This window comes from Oryctolagus cuniculus, chromosome 8 (genome assembly GCF_964237555.1).
Source record: "Oryctolagus cuniculus chromosome 8, mOryCun1.1, whole genome shotgun sequence".
Classification (NCBI taxonomy): Eukaryota; Metazoa; Chordata; class Mammalia; order Lagomorpha; family Leporidae; genus Oryctolagus; species Oryctolagus cuniculus.
This window is the reverse complement of record NC_091439.1, coordinates 36,613,334-36,640,666: the sequence shown is the minus strand read 5'-3', so window position 1 is coordinate 36,640,666 and position 27,333 is coordinate 36,613,334. Positions and strand designations below refer to the sequence as shown.

The 27,333-nt window shown below is 39.5% G+C and overlaps 1 protein-coding gene across 31 annotated transcripts in view; it reads left to right on the top strand.

Moving 5' to 3' along the window:
* Window positions 1-27,333, top strand: part of LARP1B (La ribonucleoprotein 1B) — a 197,953-nt gene that overhangs the window by 39,451 nt on the left and 131,169 nt on the right. For 27 of the 31 annotated variants that reach the window (XR_011378248.1, XR_011378246.1, XR_011378247.1 and 24 more), the window contains one exon: window positions 2,525-2,890. Coding sequence is in view for 22 of the 31 variants with exons in the window: in XM_070047594.1 (XP_069903695.1) it covers window positions 2,525-2,890 (366 nt within the window). In the remaining 9 variants the exon portion in view is untranslated. Of the gene's footprint in view, window positions 1-2,524; window positions 2,891-5,538; window positions 5,854-5,908; window positions 16,287-18,926; window positions 23,254-24,339; window positions 24,547-27,333 lie in introns of those variants that run through there. The other 4 variants (XM_051819857.2, XM_051819858.2, XM_051819860.2 and 1 more) reach the window with 4 other exon arrangements.

Here is a 27,333-nt window from a genome sequence, read left to right as displayed (position 1 = left end):
TATGCTGTCACATAGTCCATTCTTGCTCTTGATACCTGCTATCTCAAGGCTTTCTAGGATCCAGATGGGACTACCAGTGGCTTCTGCCTCCTTACAGCCTAGCTTTTAAATATGCTGTAGGTTGCCATTTCCTGTACTCTTGTATATTATTAATATAATCCCAGTTACTTTCTGCTTTCTGGAAATTCAAGTGTTTCTGATCTTCTGACTGTATTACTTGTTTCCAGTATCAATAAGGATTTATTCTTTTCCTTACTGTGCATCATTACTGTAAATAAGCATGCATACTTAAGTCATCTTCAACCCAAAAATCTCTTAATTATAAAAGTGATTTATTTCATTTATTTGAAAGTCAAAGAGAGAAAAAGAGAGAGATCTTCCTCTGGTTCACTCTCCAATTGACTGCAAAGGCCAGAGCTGCGCCGATCAGAAGCCAGAAGCCAGGAACTTCTTCCAGGTCTCCCATGTGGATGGCGGGACCCAAGGACTTGGGCCATCTTCTACTGCTTTCCCAGGCCATAGCAGAGAGCTGGATCGGAAGTGGAGCCACTGGGACTTGAACCTGTGCCCATATGGGATGCCATCACTGCAGGTGGCAGCTTTACCCACTATGCCACAGTGCCAGCCCCAAGGGTTTACTGTTATTAACACTTTGGTGTTTATTCTCAGGTTGTTTTCTTGTACCTACAAGTGAAAAACAAGGTATATAGTTTTTTTTAAGGAATAGTTGATTTTTATTATCATTTTTAAAGATTTGTTTGAAAGAGAAGGAGAGTTAGAAGAGAGGGATCTTCCCCTGTTCATGTCCTAAATGACTACAACACTGGGGGTATATAGTTGTAAAAAAATAAGTTTGCAGTGTTTTTTCAATTTGCTTTTTTTTTTAGTAGAAATCTCATAAATAGCTTTCCATTTACTAGAATATTAGCTTTATAAGGGCAGAATTGTTAAATGTTTTGCATTATACTGCCTAGAACAATGCCTGGCTTATAGGGTGCACTTATTATTCACTGATAGATTTACATCTGTAAGAATTCTCAAAGAAGATGAGGAATTGTTTTATTCTCAACAAAGAGGAGTTAGCATGAGCTGAAGGATGATAGGTCAGAAAATGCCCTGTGGGGCTGGCACAGTGGCGCAGCTACTTAAAGCCCCGGCCTGCAGCACCAGCATTCCATATGAGTCCCAGCTGCTCTACTTCCGATCCAGCTCCCTGCTAATATACCTGGGAGGGCAGCAGAAGATGGTCCAAGTGCGTGGGCTCTTGTACCCATATAGGAGACCTAGAAGGTGCTCCTGGCTTCGGCCTGGCCCAGCCCTGGTTGTTGCAGCCATTTGGGGAGTGAGCCAGCAGATGGAAGATTTCTCTTTCTGTCTCTAATCTGTTTATAACTCTGCTCTTAAAGTAAATAAAAACAAATCTTTTTTTTTTTTTTTAAGAAAGAAAATGGCGTGTGGTACTGACTGAGAAATTGATTTCTTTGTGCTGGGAGATTTAGAATAGGTTGGCTGTTAGAAGATCTAGGATCTAAAAGTTTGGACTTGTTATATTAGCCAATAACCATTTTAGGTTCTACAGAAGTGGTGAAAATTTTAAAACTTGGTGAGTATTAGGGAGAATTTGACGTGAAAATAGGCTGAGTAAAATGGGGTTGAGGATGGCGTGGAGAGATTAGCTAAATTACGGTATTATCATTGTGAGTGAGATTCAGAAGATCAGTGACTCTGAAAGACTTTGGTTCTAGTTGTATTTATGAGATCATATGCAAATAGTACTACATCTGTAGGCTTTTGTTTTCTCATTGGTAAAATGAATCAATGCCGGACCTACATTGTGGTGCAGCAGATTAAACTGTGACCTGGGTTGCCAGTATCAGTGCCTGTTTAAGTCCTAGAGCTGCTTTGCTTCATGTCCAGCTCCTGGCTAATTCTCCTAGGAGAGCAGCAGAGGATGGTCTGAGTGCTTAGGCCCCTGCCACCCACATGGAAGTTCCAGGCTCCTGGCTTCAGCCTGGCTCAGCCTTGGCCTCTGAAGTCATTGTGGTAGGGAATCAGCTGATGGAAGATCTCTTAATCTTTTCCCTCCTCCCTTCCACTCTTTTCCTCTCCTCTCTGTCACTCTGCTTTTTAAATACATAAGGCAAAGATCCTTATATTAAAGAAAAAGTCAGTGCCATGTAATGGATGATCTAAGGACCATTCTCATTCTAAATCTAATACTTCTTTTACTGCAACTTTGTGGTTTGTTTTTTTAAGTCTTCAGTTTCGCTTTAGCAATTACTTCTTCCAGGTCTCTCACACAGGTGCAGGGGCCCAAGGACTTGGGGCATCTTCTGCTGCTTTCCCAGGTGCATTAGCAGGGAGCTGGATCAGAACTCGAGCAGCTGGAACTCAAGCTGGTGCCCATATGGGATGCCGGCACAGCAGGTGGCAGCTTTTACTCACTATACCACAGCGCCAGCCCCTAGACATTTATTTTAAAAGTGTTAAAGTTTTTATGTAAAATACCAATTTCTTCCTTCAGGAATCAGTATTTATAACAGAAGAGGCATCAAATCAACTATATCCTCCTGAAGAACAAGAACAAGAAGAACTTGATTTTTTATTTGATGAAGAGATTGAGCAAATAGAAGGACAAAAAAACACATTTGGTGATTGGTCTGATAATGATTCAGATTATGAAATTGATGACCTGGATTTAAATAAGATTTTGATCGTAACTCAGACACCACCTTACATGAGAAAACATCCTGGAGGAGATCTAACAGGCAACCATATGTCTTGGGCAAAAATTACATCTGAACTTGCTAAAGTTATCAATGATGGCTTATATTATTATGAGCAGGATCTGTGGATGCAAGAAGATGAAAATAAACACACACCCTTAAAGGTAATTATTATGGCCAGCATCTCTCTGCCAATGCTTCATTTTATTATATATGGTTGCTTATTTTTCTTTAAACTTACAAGTTTTATTTTATGAAATTTTGAATATAAGTACAAATTATATTTAATTGGAAAAATTCTTCAATGTATTTGATAGTTGGAAGTTGAGGAATGATTTTGTGAAAATAACTGTAATGAACACTATAATTACAAAAAACAAAAACAAACCTGATACTGACTAAAAACCCTTGCTTTTTTCGGGTGAAAATTATAAGGCCCTTTCTCATATGGAGGAATAAAACAAATTATGGACAAGCTTAATTTATATACTCCTTATCTCACTGTAACCCCAGCTGTCTGAGCCAGTGGTTTTAGAGAGGGCTTACTCATGTTACCCCCAGCTTTCCTTAGTTCATGATGATTTCTCTCAAGTAGTGGAAATGCTCATAGACATTCTCTCCTGGTGTAGCATTACCATGTTGCTAGGGGTGCTGTGTGAAACATTCTAACTTTTTATCTTGTAGTTTACACCAGATTCTGACCTGTATCCTAGTTATTAATATAAAATATAAGAAGGAGACAGTAGTTTATTGGCTAACTACATTCATTTGATGTGAATTATAATGATACAGGTAGGGATAAAAAAGGGATTTCTTTCCCTCTATCATTGGGGTTATCAAAAAAGGCTAAAAGTTAAGTATTTGTTTTGGGGATAGAATAATGAGGGAAAGTTATGACATTCTATACTAAATAGAAAAGGTATCATGGTCAGAAATAGAAGAAAAGGGTGGCCACGTGCTGGTTGAATAGAGGAGCTGCCTATCCGTGGGATTCTTAACAACAGGTGTTCTCCTTGGCCCTTAATTTCTTTCTTTCTGCAGTTTCCATTGCTGCTTTCTGCCTCTTCCTTTCTTTAGCCCTGCATCTTTTTGCAGAACCTAAGTCGGGCTATGACTGCTTGTTAACTGACCTTAAGCCTGAGCAGTTTTCTGCCCATTCTGCCATGGGAAAGAAAGTATGTTTTTATAAAGTTTTTCAATTAAAAGTCTTTCCTTGTTTAAGCATGTTATTTTATTTGTGATATTTAGATTCTATAAATAGTATCTTCTATATCACTTTTGGAAAGAACTATAAATTTCTAATAATAGTTTAGAATTGTACTGACCCTGTTTATTAAACCTCTACCCTGCTTTTGAATAGCATATATCACCATATATGATTCTATATATTTTACTTCTTTTCTGTTTGGTCACATGGATTTAAGATTCATAAAGCTGTGATTATTTGTTTTGTTTAACATTGTTAGCGCCAGTGCTAGAACAGTTCCTGGCACAAAGCAGTGCTTGATTCATATTTGTTAAAATGGATACATGAATAATGAAGTGAACATTATGCACTAAAACAAAAGAACCACTGTATGGAGTATTGACTCTTGAGAAAATATTTTGGAGGTTCAGATAGCAAACTTTGAAGCAACCTTGAGAAATATATGCATTTATAGGTTGTAATTTCCTTTAACTGAAGTATTAACGACAATAATAAAATAACCATATATTGAGTTATTGAGGCAGGTGCTGGCATTATCCTTTACATATTAATAAGATTAAAGTAATTTTGCCTTTATAGGTATTACTGTATATCTGGGTGTGTCCTGTTTTGACCTGATTCATATGCATATTCCCATCATTTACCTTACTCTCCATGGTCGTGATTCTGTGCTTAGTGTACAATTTCTGATCAGACTTAACTGTTTCCTGTGGTCTGCCTAAAGGAGAGAAGTCAGTCATTTAGTTGTGTTATTGGAATGTCTATTATTTGCCAGACATTATGCTATATCCTGGGCACAGAGGGAGAAGATAACAAACAGGGTCTCCTGTCCTGTGCCTAGGACTTGCACATAATTGGGAGAATGGACATTAAAATAAACAGTAGACAGTGAGAAAGAGAGAGAGAAAGGTCTTCCTTTTGCCGTTGGTTCATCCTCCAATGGCCAGTGCACTGCGGCCAGTGCATCACGCTGATCCGAAGTCAGGAGCCAGGTACTTATCCTGGTCTCCCATGCGGGTGCAGGGCCCAAGGACTTGGGCCGTCCTCCACTGCACTCCCAGGCCATAACAGAGAGCTGGCGTGGAAGAGGGGCAACCGGGACAGAATCTGGTGTTCCCCGACCGGGACTAGAACACGGTGTGCCGGCGCCGCAGGCGGAGGATTAGCCTATTGAGCCATGGCACTGGCCCCATCCTAAGTACTTAATCACAGATTACAGTGTTCTAGAAGAAAAGAACAGGATACTCTTGGATTGGGTGGTCAGGGAATGCTTCTTAGAAAGTTGCAGTGAAATCTGGTGTGTGAATATAATTAACCATGCAAAGATTAGGTAAGCCTAATTTTAGAAGGAAGGAATAGTAAGTTTCAAGAATCTGAGGTAGGAAAGAATTTGGCATATTTGAAGAACTGAAAAAAATTAGTTTGTAGCATTATATAAGAGGATAATTATGGATATATAGGCATGAATCAGATTATTACAAGAATTTGCTCGCAGTGTTATAGATTGGAATTTATGTAAATTTCAAATATAGTGTTAGGATTTTACACAAGTTGCGTGATGTAATCTAGCCCTTTAAAACAAGATTGCTCTGGTTGCTATGGCAGAGAATGGATTGTATGGAGACAAGAATGAGCAGACGTCCAATTAAAGAGGTTATCCAGCCACTTGATGGATGTTGGTGGCTTATGATACACTTGTGGCAGAAGAAATGTAAAAGTGAGAAGACGCAGATATGAGCCCTGAGGAATGATTATATAAGAAATTGTAATGTTGTATATACTAAAAATTGGTTCCAACAGGAAGTAATAATTAGATATCAGAAATGTGAACAGTTTGAAGTAGATTAATGATGAAAGTTGTGCCACATTGATAGGACAGTTTAGTAGTCATTTTTGACTTCTACAAAAGGAATTTTTATAAATCCAGAAGCTGTATTGAACTATACCAAAAATTGAGTGTAGGATTTGCTTCTAGCATGTCTACTGTTGAAGACAACTAAAATAGTCAGCTAACAAGTGAGAAAACATCTACTAAGATCCTTGAAGATTTATTGCCAAGGTAAGCAGTTGCCAAGATAAACCTATAGAGAAATGGAGTAGTAAAACTAGTTTGCTCCGAAGACCATTGTGAAATTTAGAGTTGAAGAGTTCATCTGTAGAAACTACTTAAAACAAGGGTGAAAGACAAAAACTGGGGACCAGCCAGACTTGGGAATTCCAATAAAAGTCATTTTTTCATTAAGTTGTTACTCAAAAATGAACATACTTTTAATGAAAGAGAACCTAACTTACTTTTTCCATTTACTACTCTTAGGGACCACAGAAGCTATTTCACTGGTTGTGCTTAGCAGAATAGGGAGGGAAAAAAATGTATTAGACATTGTAATCATACAGCCTAAATGCCCAGTGAGGTAACCACCTGTTGTCAATCTAAGTATGATCATGGTCTATTAGTTTTGCCAACATCTAGCATAAGCAAATGTAGATACTTTTGAGGACATTGACTTGTGCTAGATCTCAAGGTATTTAGTCAAGTTACAAGGAAAACCAGCAGCAGCTCTCAAAGTTAAACAGGTTTGAAACTGAAGTACTATATGTGAGAATGAGCCAAATTGACAACAGAACCATACCTTAAGGTAATTTAGATAGTGGAATGATTTAAAAGAATGTAGAATAACTATTAGTTGTTTACTGTGCTTAAGGAAATAAAAATTTGTTTAGAGAAGAAATTCACAAGTACAACCATAGAAATTCTGGAAGTAAAAACAGTTACAGAAATTAAAGAGTTCAGTCAGTTGAGATTATTAACAGCAAGTAAGACACAATTAGAGAATTCGTGAGTAGATGGACTGGTCATGAAGCTGGCGTTTAGTTTAGCTATTAAGATATCCACATTCCACATCAGTGTCGGCCCAATTTCCAACTCTGGCTCCTGACACCAAACCCATCACCAATGAGACCCTCAAAGTCAGTGGTGATGGCTCAGTAATTGCATTCCTCCCACCATGTGTGAGACATAGATTGAGTTTCCCACTCCCAGCTCTGGCCCTGGCCCAGTCCCAGCCATTGTGGACATTTAGGGGTGAATCAATGGATTATAGTGCTCTGCCATTCCTTCACTTTGTTCCCTGTCCCTCTCAAGTAAATAAAAATTTGTGAAGACTGGTTATAAGAAATTATTGAGAAATTAGCACAGGGAGGCAAAAAGATACCACCTATGAAAAAGGTATACAATGGTACTCTATACATATACAGTATTTGCTATTTGATAAGTTTCAAATCGAATAATAATTTATATCTAGTAGGTTTTATTATAAAGCTTTTTACTTTGAGAGAAAAATAAGTGAGAAGCTTAGAAAACACAGTGATTGAGAATGTCTGAATGCACATTTAGTCAGAGTTCAAGAAGAAGGAAGAGAAAATGGAGCAGAGTCAGTATTTAAGAGGTAATAACTGGGCTGGTGCTAGCATGTGGTGCAGCAGGTTAAGCTGCCACCTACAATGCCAGCACCCATGTCTGTGCAGTGGTTGAAGTCCTGGCTGTTCCAATTGCAATCCAGCTCCCTGCTAATATGCCTAGGAAAGTAATGCAAGGTGGCCCAAGTGCATGAGCCCCTGACACCCACATGGGAGACCCAGATGGAATTACAGGGTCCTGGTTTGGCCTGACCCAGTCCTTGCTATTGTGGCTGTTGGAGTGAACCAGCAGATGGTAGGTCTCTGTCTCTCCCTTTTCTTAGCCTTTCAAGTAAGCAAAATCTTAAAAAAAAAAAAAAAAAAAAAATTACAAAGGACATTTTCAGAACTGAGGAGAGATGTATCAGAGTTGAGAGGCCAGAGGGAAAAAACATTTTCAAAGAAATGAGTCGTTAAATAGCTAATTTCCCACCAGTAACAGATAAAACCAATAGACAGTAGAATGATAGCCAGTGGAAAATATCAATCTATAAACAAATGTCCTGCAAAAATATCTTTAAGAGGGTAAAATACAAGAAACTACCACCACCAGAGCTTCATTAAAGGAATTCTGAAATATAGGACAAAAGTGATTCCCGGTGCCAGAGATAGAGAAAGGAATACAGAGCAAAACAAGTGATAAATAATAACTACATGAAATGACAAATATACCTTACTGATTTAAAATAACAACATAAGCCAGAAAAAAGTAATAAATAGATCTGGTATTCAGATTTTCTATCTGGAAAAGAGTACTAATTCATTTTAAAGTTATTACTATGTACATACTTCAGTTTGAAGGATGCCTATTTAAAAATTAGGGAACATAACTTGAAACTAGGAAAGAGAAAATGTGGAATATGAAAAGGGAAAAAGAAGCATATGTAAAAAAAAAAAGGTAGTAAGTAGTTAAAATAGATGTCAGAGTGTATGTAAGTACAACCAGTTATTTATATGCAGTACATCAAAAAGATAAAGCAGAAAAAATGACGTGGATTTGTCTGAAGGAATGCACCATACCTGGCACAATATTTGAGCTTGATAAATTCAGACTACTTCATTCTGTACACTTTTGTTTCCTGTTCTTTTTCAGAGATCTCTGGATAGCTATTTTATACCTTAATAATTTTAATATGAAAGTGTAAAATAGCAAAATAAAGTCATCCCATATTTAAAAACTAAAGATAAAGCAGAGGGCTAAAAGGAAAAATTTTGCCATAAAATAACCAACTAACCTTCAAGCAGTAGATTCAGTGTAATCCCCATCCGTACCCCTACTGGCTTCTTGGCAGAAATTGGCGATTTTATAAAGTTCATAGGAAAGTTCTAGTTGCCCAAAGTAACCAAAGCACTCTCAAAGAAAGAAAAAGAAAACCCAAAAAACAAACAAAACCTCTGATGCTTGCTGATTTCCAAAGTTAATACAGGGACCAACATTGTGACATAGTAGGCTACGCTTTCACCTGTGCTGTGAGCATCCCATGTGGGTGCTGATTGATGTCGCAGCTGCTCCTTTTCTGTCTGAGCCTGCTCTCTGTTATGGCCTGAGAAAGCAATGGCAGATGGCTCAAGTGCTTGGGCCCCTGCACTAGTGTGAGAGACTCAGAAGAAGCTCTCGGTTCCTGGCTTTAGATCAGCCCAGTTTCATCCATTGTGGCCATTGCAGAGTAAATCAGCAGATGGAAGACCTTTCTCCTTTTCTCTCCCTCTGTAACTCTGCCTCTCAAAAAAATCTTTTTAAAAAGTTGATACACAGCTACAGTAATCGAGACAGTGGTTCTGGTATAAGAATAATTATAGCCGGCGCCGTGGCTCACTAGGCTAATCCTCCGCCTTGCGGCGCTGGCACACAGGGTTCTACTCCCAGTCGGGGCACCGGATTCTGTCCCGGTTGCCCCTCTTCCAGGCCAGCTCTCTGCTGTGGCCCGGGAGTGCAGTGGAGGATGGCCCAAGTGCTTGGGCCCTCCACCCCATGGGAGACCAGGAGAAGCACCTGGCTCCTGCCATCAGATCAGCACAGTGCACCGGCCGCGGTGGCCATTGGAGGGTGAACCAATGGCAAAAGGAAGACCTTTCTCTCTGTCTCTCTCTCTCAATGTCCACTCTGCCTGTCAAAAAAAAAAAAAAAATATATATATATATATATACATTAATAGAATAAAATTGAAAGTTCAGAAATAAACCCATGTCTGTTAATTTTTTACCATGGTGCCTAGGCCTTCTGACAGGGAAAGAATAGTTGTTTCAACAAGTGATACAGGGTCAGACAGGATATACATATGCAAAATAATGGAGTTAGGCTCCTCCTTCGCATCATATTTTTAAAATTACATCAAAGTAAATTAAACTCCTAAATGTAAGGGCACAGAGTATAAAACTCTTTAAAACATGGAATAAAATCTTTATGACCTTGCATTTGACTGTGGTTTGTTATGTGATGCTAATAGCACAAAGAACAATAGAAAAAAATAGGTAAGTTGGGCATCATCAAATTTGGATTTCAGAAGATTAACCACACTGGAAGTCAAAAGACAATACAAATAGCACAGTAAAATTTGTGTTAATCTCTCAAAAATGAAACACTTATCTAACAATGTATACAAGATGAAAGGAATAATATAAAACTTCATGAAAGAAATCAAAGAACTAAATAAATGGAGAAATAGTTCATGTTCATATATAGGAATTCTGAATATTGTCAACATGTCAGTTTTCCTCTAATTGACACTAATTCAGTATAATTTCAATCAAAGTAACAGGAAGTTATCTTGCAGTTACTGACAAACTGATTTTAAAGTTTATATGGAGAGGCAAAAGACCTAGAATAGCCAAAATGATTTTGAAAGAAGAAAAAAGAAGACCATCCAACATCAAGACTTAAAGCAATAAAGCTACAGTAATCAAGATAGTGTTGTGGCCGGCGCCACGGCTCACTAGGCTAATCCTCCGCCTTGCGGCGCCGGCACACAGGGTTCTAGTCCTGATCGGGGCACCGGATTCTGTCCCGGTTGCCCCTCTTCCAGGCCAGCTCTCTGCTGTGGCCCGGGAGTGCAGTGGAGGATGGCCCAAGTGCTTGGGCCCTGCACCCCATGGGAGACCAGGATAAGTACCTGGCTCCTGCCATCGGATCAGCGCAGTGTGCCGGCCGTGGCGGCCGTTGGAGGGTGAACCAACGGTAAAGGAAGACCTTTCTCTCTGTCTCTGTCACTGTCCACTGTCCACTCTGCCTGTCAAAAAAAAAAAAAAAAAAAGTGTTGTACTGGTGAGCCAATAGACAAAGGAACAGTGGAATGGAGATTCCAGAAAGGGACCCACACAAATACAGTCAACTGATCTTTGACAAAGCAGCACAGTTAATACAATGGAGAAAAGATGATCTCCTAAAGCAGTGGTGCTGAAACTATTAGATGTCTACACACAAAACAATCAAGATGCAGACTAAACACCTTTCACAAAAATTAAAGTGCATCATAGATATAAAATGGAGGAGCCAGCATTGTGATGTGGCAGGTTAAGCTGCTGCCTGTAACAGCTGCATCTGATACTGGAGTGTCAGTTCGAATCCTGGCTATTCTGCTTTGGATCTGGTTCCTTGATACTACACTTTGGAAATGGTGGATAATGACTCAATTACTTTAGCTCCTGCTATCCATGTGGGAGCCCCAGCCACAGCCCCAGCCCCAGCCCCAGCCGTGTTGTGACCATCTGGGGAGTGAACCAGCAGGTAGAAATCTCCCCCATCCTCCACCTGACTCTGTATAATGTAAAACTGCTTAGAAGATACCCTAACTGCACCCTTGGATGACTTTGGGCTTGGCTTGACTTTTTAAGTACAACACTAAAACATAGTCTGGAGTAATTGTTAAACTGTATTTTGTCAGAATTAAACTTTCCAAGTCAGAGGTTGAGAGAAACACCAAAGACAAATGTAAAAAAATGACTGTTAGCCAAAATATGCAAAGGCCTGTGAAAAGTCAACAATTGAAAAAAGATAAATAGATGGCAAATATGCATATGAAAAGATGCTCATCATTATTGGGAGTTGCAACTCAAAATGCTACACATTTATTAGAGCTGCCAAAACACAAAACAGTGACAACAAATGCATGCCAGAATGTCAAACCATGGGAACACTGATTCATTGATTAGATGCAAAATTATACAGTACTTTGGAAGACAGTTGGGTGGTTTCTTTCAAAAATAAACATGCTTGGCCAGCGCCGCGGCTCAATAGGCTAATCTTCTGCCTGTGGCGCTGGCACCCTGGGTTCTAGTCCCGGTCAGGGCGTCGGATTCTGTCCGGTTGCTCCTCTTTCAGTCCAGCTCTCTGCTGTGGCCCGGGAGTGCAGTGGAGGATGGCCCAAGTGCTTGGGCCCTGCACCCGCATGGGAGGCAGAGGGGGGCGCCTGGCTCCTGGCTTCGGATCGGTGCAGTGCGTTGGCCGCAGCAGCCATTGGGGATGAACCAATGGAAAAGGAAGACCTTTCTCTCTGTCTCTCTTTCTCTCACTGTCCATTCTGCCTGTCAAAAAAATAAACATGCTTGTGTTGTACCATCTGCAAATTTACCTAGATAAGTTTATAGCCACACAATAACCTGTACATGGATGTTTATAGCAGCTTTATCATAAATGATATAACTTGGAAGCAGTGATTATGTCTCTTCGTAGGTGATTAGATAAATCACTGTTACATCCAGATAACAGACTATTCAGTCCTAAAAATAAATGATATCAAGGCATGAAAAGAGAAGGAAAAGCCTTAAGCGTCATACTGAGGGAAAGAAACTTATCTAAAAACGTGCTATACACTGTATAATTCCAAACATATAACATTCTGGAAAGGGGAAGAACTATGGGAACAGTAAAATGATCAGTGATTTCCAGGTGCTGAGAGAACAGAGGAATGAATACATAAACAAATTCTAGGGCAATGTATTGTGCTTGTTGGTACATGTCCACCCAAATGTGAACTATACCAATTCAGGTTCATTAGTTATATCTAGTGTATCACTGTGATACAGCATACATGTCTGGAAGCAAGGGGTATATAGGAATACTTTTGCTCAGTTTTGCTGTGACAAAACTTCTGACAAATAAAGTCTGCTAACTAACACAGGATAAAATATTTGCAAATTATTTGTCTGGTAAAGGACTTCCTACATAAGGAATGCTTAGATGGGTGAGCATTTGGTTAGGAATTAAGACATCTGCATCTCTTATTGGAGTGTGTGGGTTGTGGTCCCAGCTCTGCTCCCAACTTTCTATAAGATAGCAGGTGATGGCTCAGGTAGTTAGGCCCTTACTACTCTTACAAGAGGCCTGATTGAATTCCTAGTTCCTGGCTTCAGCCTGGTCTGACCATGGCCATTGTAAGCATTTAGGGAAAGAACCTTTGGGTAGGAGCTGTCTCTCTCTCTCTCTCTCTTTTTTTTTTTTTTTTTTTTTTTCTGAAAAAGTTTCATTCATTTTGAAGAGTTCAGAGAGAGAGGGAGAGATCTCACATTCACTCCCCAAATGGCTGCGGCTAAGCCAGGCCCAACCCAGGATCCTGGAACTCATCTAGGTCTTCCCCAGGTGGGTGGTAGGAACTCGGAGCACTTTGGCCATCTGCTGCTGCTTTCTCAGGTGCATTAGTAGGGAGTTGAATGCAAAGTGGAACAGCCAGGACTTGAGTTGTTCTTGAATATCAGTATCACAGGCAGGATCTCAAACCACTGTGCTACAGTGGCACTCCTAAATAATTTTTTGAAAGATTTAAAAGAACTCTTAAAATTTTAGACTTAAAAATGGGTGAAGAATTAGAATACTTTTTTTTTTTTTAATTTATTTGCAACCCAGAGAGAGAGAGAGAGAGAATCTTTCATCCACTGACTCCCTAGATGACTGTAACAGCTGGGGCTGGCCCAGGCTGAATCGGGAAGCCAGGAACTTCTGGGTCTCATGTGGATGCAGTGGCCCAAGCATTTGGGCCATCCTCCACTGCTTTCCCAGGCACATTAGCAGGGAGCTGGATTGGAAGTGGAGCACCTTGGACTTAAAGTGGCAACCATATTGGATGACAACACTGCAGGCGGAGGCCTACCCTTTTATAGCACAGTGCCTGCCCTGGATACTTCTTCAAAGAAGATAACACATATGGCTAATAAACATGATAGGTTGCTAAATGCATTAGCCATCAAAAAATGAAGATCAAAATCATAGTAAGGTATTATCTCAGGCACACGTGCATGTGCACACACACACACAAACAAGTGTTGGTGAGGAGGGGGGAAATTGGAGCCCTTATGCAGTACTGGTAGGAATGTAAAATGGTGCATCCATTTGGAAAATAGTCTGGCAGTTCTCAAAAATTTAAATACAGATTTACCATATCCAGCAGTTCTATTCTTACATATATAACTAATAGAAACTAAAATATGTCCACACAAAAGCTTGTACACAAATTTTCATTAACCAGTGAGTGGACAAATGTGATATCCATACAATGGGGTATTTCAAAGCTAAAGAAATAAAGTGATATATGGTACAACATGAAAACTTGGAGATTACAGTAAGTGAAAGGAGCCAGTCACAAGGAACTACATTATTTTATGAATCCATTTACATGAAATGTCCAGAATAAGGAAATCTATACAGATTGTGCTTTTCTATAGTTGGTAGGCAGTAGGAAATGTAGATTGACTGCCCATGTATATTGTGTTTGGAGTTATGAAAATGTTCTAAAATTTTATTAGTGTTTTCAGAATTCTGATTAAATAATAAAGCAGTTCAAATTACTTTTGAGTGAATTTTACTGGATGTAAATTACAAGTTCATGAAATGTAGAACAGCAGCAAATACATGGAAAGGCGTTCTGTGTTCATGGATAATTTACCCAGCGTGATCTATAGATCCAGTGCATTTGTAACAAAGTCCTAATGACATTTTTTTTTTTGCAGAAATAGCATTCCATCCCAAAATTCATATCGAATTTCCCAGTACCCTGAACAGCCATAATCCTGAAAAAGTTGGAGGTTTCGTATTTCCTGATTTCAAAACAGTAAAAAGTTAGCAGTAGCGAAAATATTGTGGTATTGCCATAAAGGCAGATATGTAAGCCAGTGCAAAACAGACCTATAAATTAGTTATCTCATTCGTCCAAATGAGTGTTGACAGGTTCACAAAGTCTAAGTAGATGACTGACAGTTCAATAAATGGGTGTTGCAAAACTGAATAACCACAAGCAAAATAATGCAGTTAGACTTGCCTTATCCATGTGTGAAAGCTAAACTCAATTAAAAACAAGCATACTACCTAATATTATAGAGAACTTAGGGGAAAGGTTTCATGACACAGATTTGGCAGTGGTTTTTTGGAAATCAAAGGTGTATAAATTGTAATTCATGCAAATTAAAAACATGTATGAAAGGAAAAAACCAGTGAAAAGACAACCTATGGAATGGGAGAAGATAATTTGTAAATCAGTTATCTCATGAGGAGTTAGTGTCCTGAGAATATGAAGAACTGTAACTTAACAAAAATGCAAATTAGAGCCAGTGCTATGATGTAGCAGGTAAAGCTGCTGCCTGCAGTGCTGGCATCCCATATGGGTACCAACTCAAATCTCAGCTGCTCGAGTTCCAATCCAGCTGCCTGCTAACGCACCTGGGAAAGAAGCAGAGATGATCAAAGTGGTTGGGCCCTGCACCCACGTTGGAGACCCGGAAGAAGCTCTAGGCTCCTGGCTTTGGATCGGCCCAGCTCTGGCCATTGCGGCCCTTTGGGGGAGTGAACCAGAGGATGGAATATTCTCTCTCTCTGCCTTTCTGTAACTCTGCCTTTCAAATAAATGAATCTTTTTGAAAAATGCAAATCAACAAAAATGTGACTTTTTAAAATGAGCAAAGGACTTGTACAGACATTTCTCAGAAGATTATATAAAATGGCTGATAAGCATTTGAAAATATACTCAATATTGCTATGTATAGGAATGTATGTCAAAATCATGATATCACCCCCACACTCATTAGGATGGCTATTTTTTAAAATTTTATTTTAAGAGAGCTCTCATCCACTACTTCAATTCTCAAATGCTCAGAACAGTTGGGGATGGGCCAGGCCAAAGATAGTAAATGGGAATTCAATCCAGGTCTCCCACATGGGTGGCAGGAACCAACTACTTGAGCTATTACCTGTTAAGAAGTACACGTTAATGACAGCTGTAAATAGGAGTGCAGCTGGGATTTGAACCCAGGCATTCTAATATGGGATTCATGCATCTCATGTGTTACCCAGTAGGCCAATGCCTGTCCCTAGGAGGGCTAGTATTTTTTAAAAAATAATAATAGGTTTTTATAAAGAGTGGAGAGTTCAGATCCCTTGTGCATTGTGGCAGGAATGGTAAAATGATGCAGGCCCTGTGGAAAACAGTACGGCAGTTTCTCAAAAAATTAAGATAGGAGTTTGGGTGTATGAAAGGTGGGTAGTAGGCTTCCAGCACTGGCCTTCAGTGCAGGCTGTTCCAGTCTAACCAGTTTGTAAGAGTCACAGTGGCCCCTTTGCTACAACCATAAGCCCACAGCAATGAAATCCTTGACAGAATTGATAGATTTGGATCTGTAATCAAATTTAATCAAAAGGAAAGAAGCATTTTCCAAGACTTAGAAGATTCCATCAAAGTGGTGCCCTGCAATTCAGAATGAGCAAGGTGGAGAATCCAGCAGAATTCTGATTTTGGTAACTGAGCCATTCGGGAAGAGTAATGCCTAGAAAGAGACATCTTTATGGAGTTATTGACCTTGTAGCTTGGAAAGAAATGGGTTTGAAAAGAAACTAGTCCTGTGAATCATCTACCTCCAGGAGATGAGAATTAAAAACAGTATCCTAAATAAACAAGACAAACCTGATAAAAAGCGAAGAAGAGGAAACCAATTGAAATTCTCAGGAGGCCTAACCAGTTAAACAGAAAAAATAATATTCCAGCTAATTTTACCAATCATGGAAAAAAATTATGCCATCAGAAAGAAACTTACCAGCCAACTTAATCTTTTCAGAAGGGGCCTGAGGCAGGCCCAGTTGAACACAGTGTGACTGCTATGTAGTAATAAATAAAATTAATGGTGAGATTATGCAAATTGAGGAAGTTTAATTGTATCCATTCACAATCAAGGAACAGTGTAGTGCTAACTCCAACCATGATTAAGTCATACAACTGAAACCTTATTCTTGACAAAATGAGAGCATTGTGATGTAAATTTGACTTAATTCTAAAACATTGGTAGGTCTGTTTGTTGCTCTCATTTATCCTTTAATGTGATATAAATTTGACATAAATAGTGATGGAAAACAGGATGAGTTTGAATGAGCAGGTTGAGATCCTGAAGGAACAACAAGCCACTCTGATGTTTAGCAAGGGAGAAAATCACTTTATAACCACGGGAAGGATCTCATGTCAAAGAACTTTTGAGTGATGACACTGAAAAGTTGAATACCTTGAGGAATTCATCAGAGAAATTCCAGAAATGTTATTGCAAGGTATTTATTCACAAGCTTAACTCTTGTTCTTATTTTTTAAATTATTTTCATTTTTATTTGAAAGAGAAAGAGCAACAGAGGTCTCCCATCTGCTGGTTCACTTCCCAAATGCCTTCGATAGCAAGGGGCTGGGCTAGGCCAAAACCAGGAGCCTGGAATTCAGTTCAGTTCTCCGTGTGGGTGGCAGGGACCCAAACACTTGACTTCTACTGCCTCTCAGGGTGTGCATTTGCAGGAAGCTATATCATAAACAGAGTAGTCAGGACTTGGACCAGCCATTCTGAAGTGGGATGCATGTGTCCCAGGGAGTGACTTAATTGCTTCACCACATACCTACCCTTTGTTATTTTTGAAGTTTTAAGATACTTAAAAATAATGCCCTTAAAGAATAATGGACTATACCTTTTCTTAAAAGACTTCATAGTTGGCTCAGAAAGAACCATTCTGTGTTGATTTTGGTAATTATGAAGTAGCTTAATGCTCAAAGAAATTATGGTAACAGTATTTAGGATCTTTCCACACTTGCTCATATTTTTAGACTTTGTCTTGGTTACATCTTGGTCTTCAAAAACATTGGTAGGTCTGTTTGTTGCTGTCACTTATCCTTTAATGTTGATATAATAAATTCAGTTGCCTTCATTTTATACACACACATACATACAAATACAAATCTTGTTCAAATTCAGTTTTGGGTTTTAGCATTTGTAGAAATATCTGGAACTTGGTTCATTTTTCAGGTAGTGTTTAGTTCCCAGAACTGTAAATCTGTAGTGCTGAACTTTTCTTTTTTACATTTCTGATGAACATGAAATACATGAGCATTTTATGGGAAGTGCTGGCTCTAGGCATTAGACTCAGTTTAAAATGTTGATGTTTTAAAGGCTGTAAATGCATATTTACAATTATCTGATAGGCTTTGCAGGAGGTCCAATATAAAAACCTGACAGTTTGGGTTTTATAGACCTTAAAAGCTTGAGAGGAATTAGAAGTTGAAGGAACTATGACTGACGTTAATCTTCTCCGAACCCATGTTACAAGTGCAGTTTGGATTTTGTGCAGACGAGTCCAATATTTATGTTAGAATTCTTAAAGTGATGTTTAGTAGAATTATAATTATTAAAATGGATTGAGTCCTTAGATATTTTGATAACAGAATTAATCACCATAAATTCAGGTTTTCTTTTTTATGAAAAAATCGAGTTGGTAATTTTTAAACTTGTTTTACAATGTGATTGCTTTGAAAATAAGCTTGTATATTTCAGAAAAATGCAAAATGATAATACAGTTACATTATAACTTTGTATACTCTTATTTCTTAAATAATATAAGATTCAGGCATTTAATGGAGAGAAAAGATATTTTCCCCCACCCATTGGAGGGATGGGAGGTGTTAGTCTGTGTGCCAAGATGGTGCTAAGTTCTCAGATAGTTATGTACCAACAATGTCAGCAAGATGCCAGGATACATCAGAGATTCCAGTGTTTTGGTCTTTTTGAAAGTTGGCCTTTGGTTGGCTGTATTGTTAAAACTTCTGTTAGTTTCCTTGGGGTATATTATTAATGTTGATTTGTCTTGTAAAACAGAACATTGATGTTATCACTCCTGCCTGATTTGCATTGTGTACTAGCTCCCATGCTGTTTGGATTACCTACCTGATTTGTGCTAGCATGGGAAGTTATGAATAAGAGTTACATGCTAATACCAAAGAATTAAATCTGCTTCTTAATATCTTGATATTTTGCCAATCTACTGTAAGGGATTATTGGAAGCCAGTTACAGAATTTGAAAATAAACCCTGGTCTTTCCTTAGCTGTTTGATGCTTTTTCATAGTGGCTAAGACCTCATTGCAAACATTTTTTGCAAGTGTGAATGCTTGTATTTAATCCGGGAATAATATTTTATACAGTGGGTTAGAATTATTGGTAGCTTATATTAACTCAAAGGGGCAGTTATTGTGACTCAGCAGGTTAAGCTGAGTCACATATTGGAGTGCCTGGGTTTGAGTCCTGTCTGTGCTTCCAGTTCTGCTGCCTGCTAAAGTACTTGGGAGGAAGCAAGTGATGACCCAAGTTCTTGGGTTTCTGCCACCACGTATTAGACCCAGATGGACTCCTTGGCTCCTGGCTTCTACCTGGCCCAGCTGCAGCTGTTGGGGCATTTGAGGGATGAGCCAGTGGGTGAAGACCTCTCTCTTCTCTTTGTTGTCACTCCATCTTTCAAATAAATTATTTTTAAAAAATAAAGGAAGCAACTGAGCACATTTGTTCTTTAGAACAATTTGTGAAAATATGGCATAAAATGTTTTCATTTTCCTTTTTAAATATTGTAGAGACCTATTATTGCTTTTTTGGGGGGCAACCTTAAAAATTGCCCCATGTATTGACATTAACTTTTGCTACTCAAGAAAAATAAAATTAAAGGTAGAAATATGTTGTTCACCCTTACCAGTTATAGGTACATATCCTAAAGAGTTGAAATCACCATCTCAAAAACACATTTGCACATCTATTTGTGGCAGCAAGATTCACAGTAGTCAAGAGTTAGAAGTTACCCAAATGTCCTTCAGTGATTAATAAATAAGTAACATGTTGTATGTAAAACATAGTATGGAAATGTTACTCAGCCTTAACCTTAACAAAGAAAGAAAATCCTGTCACATTCTGCAACATGATGAACTTTGAACACTTTAAGGGAAATACAAAAAGACAAATATGACAACATTTCCATGAAATACCTAACAAAAATGGTAACATTTATAGAAAAAATAGAACCATGATTGCCAGAATCTCAGGGGACAGGGAAGTGGGAAATTGTTTAATGGGTATGAGGTTTCAGTCAGTTTTGCTAGGTGAAAAGTTTTAGGGGTCTGTGACATTGCAAGATAAAAATACTTAACTGTACTCATCTGCACACTTAAACATTATGTTGAGAAATTTTGTTCTGTTTAGCCCAATAAAAATAAAAGATACAAAGAAAAGTAAACACATATATCAGTATCAGAATAGACTTAGAAAGGCTGGCATCTGCAGTACCAACATCCCATATGGGTGTTGTTTCAAGCCCTGGCTGCTCCATTTATGATCTAGCTCCCTGCTAATGTGCCTGAGAAGGAGAGGAAGATGGCCCAAGTCTTTGGGTCCCTATGCTCACTTGGGAGACCTGGATGAAGCTCCTAGTTCCTGGCTTCAACCTGGCCTGACCCTGGCCTTTGTGGCCATTTGGGGAGTGAACCACAACTCTTTTTTTTTTTAACTTTTATTTAATGAATATAAATTTCCAAAGTACAGCTTATGGATTACAATGGCTCCCCCCCCCCCATAAATTCCCTCCCACCCGCAACCCTCCCCTTTCCTGCTCCCTCTCCCCTTCCATTCACATCAAGATTCATTTTCAATTCTCTTTATATACAGAAGATCAGTTTAGCATATATTAAGTAAAGGCTTCAACAGTTTGCACCCACATAGAAACACAAAGTGAAAAATACTGTTTGAGTACTAGTTATAGCATTAAATCACAATATACAGCACATTAAGGACAGAGATCCTACATGAGGAATAAGTGCACAGTGACTCCTGTTGACTTAACAAATTGACACTCTTGTTTATGGCATCAGTAATCACCCTAGGCTCTTGTCATGAGTTTCCAAGGCTATGGAAGCCTTTTGAGTTCACCGACTCTGATCATATTTAGACAAGGTCGTAGTCAAAGTGGAAGTTCTCTCCTCCCTTCAGAGAAAGGTACCTCCTTCTTTGATGACCTGTTCTTTCCAATGGGAACTCACTTGCGGAGATCTTTCATTTAGGTTTGTTTTTTTGTTTTGTTTTATTTTTATTTTTATTTATTTATTTTTTTTGCCAGAGTGTCTTGGCTTTCCATGCCTGAAATACTCTCATGAGCTTTTCAGCTGGATCCGCATACCTAAAGGGCTGATTCTGAGGCCAGAGTGCTATTTAGGACATCTGCCATTCTATGAGTCTGCTGTGTATCTCGCTTCCCATGTTGGATTGTTCTCTCCATTTTTTATTCTATCGGTTAGTATTAGCAGACACTAGTCTTGTTTATGTGATCCCTTTGACTCTTAGTCCTATCATTATGATCAATTGTGACCTGAAATTGATCACTTGGACTAGTGAGATGTCATTGGTACATGCCACCTTGATGGGATTGAATTGGCATCCCCTGGTATGTTTCTAACTCTACCGTTTGGGGCAAGTCAGCTTGAGCATGTCCCAAATTGTACATCTCTTCCCTCTCTTATTCCCACTCTTATATTTAACAGCGATCACTTTTTAGTTAAGTTTCAACACTTCATACATGCACTATCTGTATCCCTCAAGTTGAGCTAATGGAAGTTATAAAATCTGAATTGAATTATAGCTGAAATTAAGAGGTACAGTTAAGGCATTAGGCATAAATAGGAAAAACAGTAGGTCACTGATCAATATTTACTGTATAGAAAAGTATGCCAGCTCTCAAAAGCATAAAGCAAAAATGTCTCACTTTACGTAACATTGGCTCCAGGTCAGCTGTTGCATGTTGCACCTGTGTGTGTGTGTGTGTGTGTGTGCATGTGTTTGATTTTACTCTGGCTGTCATTGTGTGATTAATGCCACAGAAGCAGCCTCTCTACAACACATGCTATTCACCTGGCAGAATGGAAGAACAAGGGTCTGAATAAAATCTTACAATTAAATTTTGAGTTGCTGCATGTAGTGCTTTATGCATTTCTTACATTCTATTGGCTGAAGTAAATCTGATGGTCAAGTCTATGGTATTGGAAATATATATTCTCAAAAGCCACACGATAATGGGTGGGTATGTGTAATTCTTACCTTGGGGCAGTGAACAAAAACAATCTGCTAAAGCATTTATCTCAAGATTAGAAAGGAACTAGCAATATAAATTCCCTATAAAAATATATGCAGGGGAAGCTGGTGCCGCGGCTCACTAGGCTAATCCTCAGCCTTGCGGCGCCAGCACACCGGGTTCTAGTCCCGGTGAGGGCGCCGGATTCTGTCCCGGTTGCTCCTCTTCCAGGCCAGCTCTCTGCTGTGGCCCGGGAGTGCAGTGGAGGATGGCCCAAGTGCTTGGGCCCTGCACCCCATGGGAGATCAGGAGAAGCACCTGGCTCCTGCCTTCAGAGTAGTGCGGTGTGCTCGTTGCAGCGCGCCGGCCGCGGCAGCCATTGGAGGGTGAACCAACGGCAAAGGAAGACTTTCTCTGTGTGTCTCTCTCTCACTGTCCACTCTGCCTGTCAAAAAAAAAAAAAAAATATATATATATATATATATGCAGGGAAATAAGTGGCAGAATTCGATGAGACACAATAGAGGATTTACCATATCAGGGCCTAATTTATTTTGAAGATACTAAAATGTATCAGGTCCAGAAGGAGGAAAATGAATGTTTTACCTGAGATTAAATAGGTCATATAATTACTGATCATACAGAAATAAAGGACAAATTTCCAGAAACATATGCAACTTTGCAAACCAGAAAAGGAATTATTGCTACAAATACAATTTTAGAAACTTCAGGGGCGCAGCCAGTTAAGCCACCACCTGTGTGTGATGCCAGCATCCCATATGGGCACTAGTTCAAGTCCCAGCTGCTTCGCTTCCAGTCCAACTCACTGCAGATGTGCCTGGGAAAGATGGCCTAAGTGTTTAGGCCCCTTCATGTATATGGGAGACCTGGATGAAGCACTTGATTGCTTGTTTCATTCTAGCCATTTGGGAAGTGAATCAATGGATTGACGATCTCTTATTTCTCTGTCTCTCCCTCTCTCTAACTCTGGCTTTCAAAATAAATAAATGAATCTTTTAAAAAAATACACATTCTCAAAAAAAAGAAACTTCAGACTATAATAACTTCAGATTTAGTTATCCTAACATGTCTTCCTGTAATTAGAATGGGTAATTTCATTCATGAACAAATAACTCCAGGAAACAGAACTGATAACAGTAACTCAAATATTTGTTGACTAAGTAGTGGTGGGGAGGGAACTACTTCACTTACTTTATGAAAAGAGCTTGGGGCTGGCAGTGTGGCATAGTGGGCTAAGCCTCCCCTGCAGCACCAGCATCCCATATGGGAACCATTTTGAGTCCCTGCTGCTTCTCTTCTGATCCAGCTCTCTGCTGTGGCCTGAAAAAGCAGTAGAAAGTGGCCCAAGTGCTTAGTCTCCTGTAACCCCATGGGTAACATTGAAGAAGTTCCTGGCTTCTGGCTTCAGATAGGCACAGTTCTGGCCATTGCAGCCATTTGGGGAGTGAAGCAGCGAATGGAAACCTTTTTCTCTATCTCTCCCTTTCTCTATCTGTAACTATCTCTCAAATAAATAAATAAATATATATATTTTTGGACAGGCAGAGTAGACAGAGAGAGACAGAGAGAAAGGTCTTCCTTTGCCGTTGGTTCACCCTCCAATGGCCGTCGCGGCCGGTGCACTGCGGCTGGCACACTGTGCTGATCCGAAGCCAGGAGCCGGGTGTTTCTCCTGGTCTCCCGTGCGGGTACAGGGCCCAAGCACTTGGGCCGTCCTCCACTGCACCCCTGGGCCACAGCAGAGAGCTGGCCTGGAAGAGGAGCAACTGGGACAGAATCCGGCGCCCTAACCAGGACTAGAACCTGGGGTGATGGCGCCACAGGTGGAGGATTAGCCTAGTGAGCTGCGGCGCCGGCCTTAAATAAATAAATCTTAAAAAAATAAAATAAAAAGAGCTTAACTTTGATATCTGAACTGCACATGAATGAGAAACTAGAAATTCATGAGAGCATGAATTAGTATTAAGTGTTAAACTAGGTATAAAAACCTGAAAAATGTTTTAGCAAACCATATTCAGCAGTGTTTTTAAGAAATGGGTAATCAGGCCGGCGCCGCGGCTCACTAGGCTAATCCTCCGCCTAGCGGCGCCGGCACACCGGGTTCTAGTCCCGGTCGGGGCGCCGGATTCTGTCCCGGTTGCCCCTCTTCCAGGCCAGCCCTCTGCTGTGGCCCGGGAGTGCAGTGGAGGATGGCCCAGGTGCTTGGGCCCTGCACCCCATGGGAGACCAGGAAAAGCACCTGGCTCCTGGCTCCTGCCATCGGATCAGCGCGGTGCGCCGGCCGCATCGCGCTGGCCGCGGCGGCCATTGGAGGGTGAACCAACGGCAAAGGAAGACCTTTCTCTCTGTCTCTCTCTCTCTCACTGTCCACTCTGCCTGTCAAAAAAAAAAAAAAAAAAAAAAAAAGAAATGGGTAATCAGATAATCATCCCAATAATGCAAGTTGATTGCACATTAGAAAAACTAATCAAATTCACATTAGCAGATTATACAAAGATTGTGATTACCTGAATAAATGCAGAAAATTTCAATAAAAGTCAGTGTGTATATGTGATCTTTCTTTTAACAATGTGGAGATTAAAAAGCTATTTTTTTTACTTCATGAAAGGTTTCTGAAAAATCTATAAAGCAAACAGATGATTGTGAATGGTGAATGTTGAAACTAATCTTTTATAATCTGGAATAAATTAAAGATGCACAGTATGAAATCCATTGTATATCTGTGTTAGACCAGTAGGAAGAAAAGGATTAGAAATGGAAAAACAAAATAAAATCTTATGAAGGTATAACAGAAAACCCAAAAGAATCTTAACAGGTGAGTGGTTCAAATCAGTGTTTTAAGTTTTCTAGATAATCATGTTGAAAAATCTCAATAAATTTTTACATAGTAGCAGTTGTGAAAAGTAGTTTTAAAAGTTTTATTTTCTCTTGTATTTTCATGGTTATAATATAATAAATTAACACAAGTTTTGGCAATATAAAACAGTTACTCACATAGATCAGGATTCCTGGTGACTGAGCTGGTTTCTTTGCTCTCTTAGAAAGCTTATGTCAAGGTGTTGGGCTACTTGGCCTGCTTGTATGTGAGAATCACTTTAATTCAAATTGTTTGCACAGTTTTTTAGGCTATCTGGCTGTGTGCATTCCTGGTGTTACTGCACTCTTATTCTTTAAACTAACAATAGCACATAAAGTGTATTCACATCTCTAAATTTTCTTTTTCCTGACTCTCTTCTCTCTGTAGTTGGGGAAAGTTCTCTGGATCATCCATAGTAGGGCTCCCTATGTGAAAATCATTTATAATAATCTTGATTATAAGTTATTTTTGCCATGTAAGGTAGTGTAGCCATATGTTATAGGGATTCAGGGGCCAGGAATCTTTGAGAGGCTGTTCTGCCTACACAGGGTAGCTCTTCAAAATTATAATGCTAGATCTTTGTTTTTTTAACTTTTTTAAAAAAATATTTATTTATTTATTTGAGTTACAGAGAGGGAAAGACAGAGATATTCCATCCACTGGTTCATTCCATAGATGGTCACAATGGCCAGCATTGGGCCAGGCCCAAGCCAGCAGCCAGGAGCGTCTTTTTCAGGTCTCCCACAAGGGTAACAAGGGCCCAAGCACTTGAGCTATCTGCTATTTTCCCAGGCCATTAGTAGGGAGGTGGATTGGAAGTGGAGCTGCTGGGACATGAACCAGCACACACGGGATGCTGGCATTGCAAGCTGTGAGTTTACCCTCTATGCCACAACACTGACCCCTTTTGGGACACTTTTTATTGCTGATGTAATACCATTACTCATTACTGGTTTTCCATGTCTTCGTAGTACAGTTTGGTTTGGTTATGTATGTCCAGAAACTTATCAATTTCTGTAAATGTGAGATAGCAAATATTTTTTGGCTTGTCAGGTGAAAAGATCTTTATTGAAACAGTTCTGCCTTTGTAGTATGAAAACAGCCGTAACTATATATAAATAAAGGGTTTGACAAGAGTGGCCCATGGCAGAACAGTTTTTACCCATGTGTCATAATTTTCTGACTATGGAACTGCAGCAGACAGGTACATATCCAGGTAATTGGCTTATACTTTACATGCAAAAAAAAAGTTATAACTGTATTTTGTGTACTCAATAATGTATGAGCATCTTAAAAAGGGGCCAGTGTTGTAGCAAAGCAGATAAAATCACTGCCCACAATACTGGCATCCCATGTGGACTCTGGTTCAAGTCCCGTCTGCTCTACTTCCCATTCAGCTCCCTGCTAATGGCCTGGGAAAGCAGTAGAACATGGCCCAAGTGCTTGGATCCCTGTACCCACATGGGAGATCCAGAAGAAGCTTCGCCCTCCTGGCTTGAGGTTTTCCAATTTGTTGGGAGGTAGTTCTTTGGAATAGACTCTAGCGATTCTTTTTTTTCCATGGGGAACTGATGATGAAAGCAACATCAGTTTTTATCTCACATAGAAGAATTTCCATGTGGACAAGAAGGGGCAAAGTGAGATTTATTTAAGTCAGAAACCTCTTGCTGCAGCAGTCAACAGGAGTGGGTCCAAGGGAGGAGTTGCCCCTGTGCCAGACTTGTAAGGAGAGTATTATAATATTTAATGGAAAGATACCAGTGAGGGCATAAATAGGGAAATATCAAATTTCAGGTTTTTTAAAGACAGATTTATTTATTTGAGAGGCAGAGTTACAGAGAGAGAGAGAAAGGGAAAGAGGTCTTCTATCTACTGGTTCATGCACCAAATGGCTGCAGTGGCTGGAGCTTCTTCTAGGTCTCCCACACGGGTGCAAGGGCTCAACACTTGGGCCACCACAGCTTTCCATGGCCATAGCAGAGAGCTGGATTGGAAGACGAGCCACTGGGTCTTGAGCTGGCACCCATAGGAGGATGCTGGCACTGCAGGCAGAGGCTTAACCTGCTGGGTCACAGTGCTAGCCCCCAAAGTTTGTGTTTTGAAAGACTCAATATGGTAAACAGGGCAATTCTCCCTAATTCATTCAAAAGTCAATTAAATTCCAATAAAGTCTCCAATAGATTTTTTTTTATGAACTTGACACCTGAGTCTAATATTTATATGAATGTATAATGGAAAAGAAAATGAACATATTCCTAAAGGCAAAGCAACATATTTTGTGTATTTAAATGTATAGGGTAGACCATAGAAATGAAAGTTCACAAATAGTTTCTTGCACATTTGTAAACCAACGAGGAAGAAGAAGATCCAAATTTTCATACATGTTGCTGAAACAGTTGTTGGAAAAAATGACACTTTGGTTGTCTGCCTTACACAGTCACTCAGATGTATCCTGATGAAGGGCAAAAACAAAGCTGTTATGGAATAACAGTAAAATATCTTAAAGATCTCAAGAGTAGGAAAAGATTTCTTAATTAGGCACAAAAAGCATAATCTTTGGCAGATAAGATATGCACAAATTGTTTTTTACTGAAACATTTAAAATAGTTAATACATAGTCCACAATGTGAAAAATAAGGTTTTCAATCATGATTTGATAGTTCCCATGAATGGATTCATGAAGAGGTACAAATCAATGAAAAGATTCTGGGGGCTGGTGTTATAGTATAGCTGGTTAGGATGCTG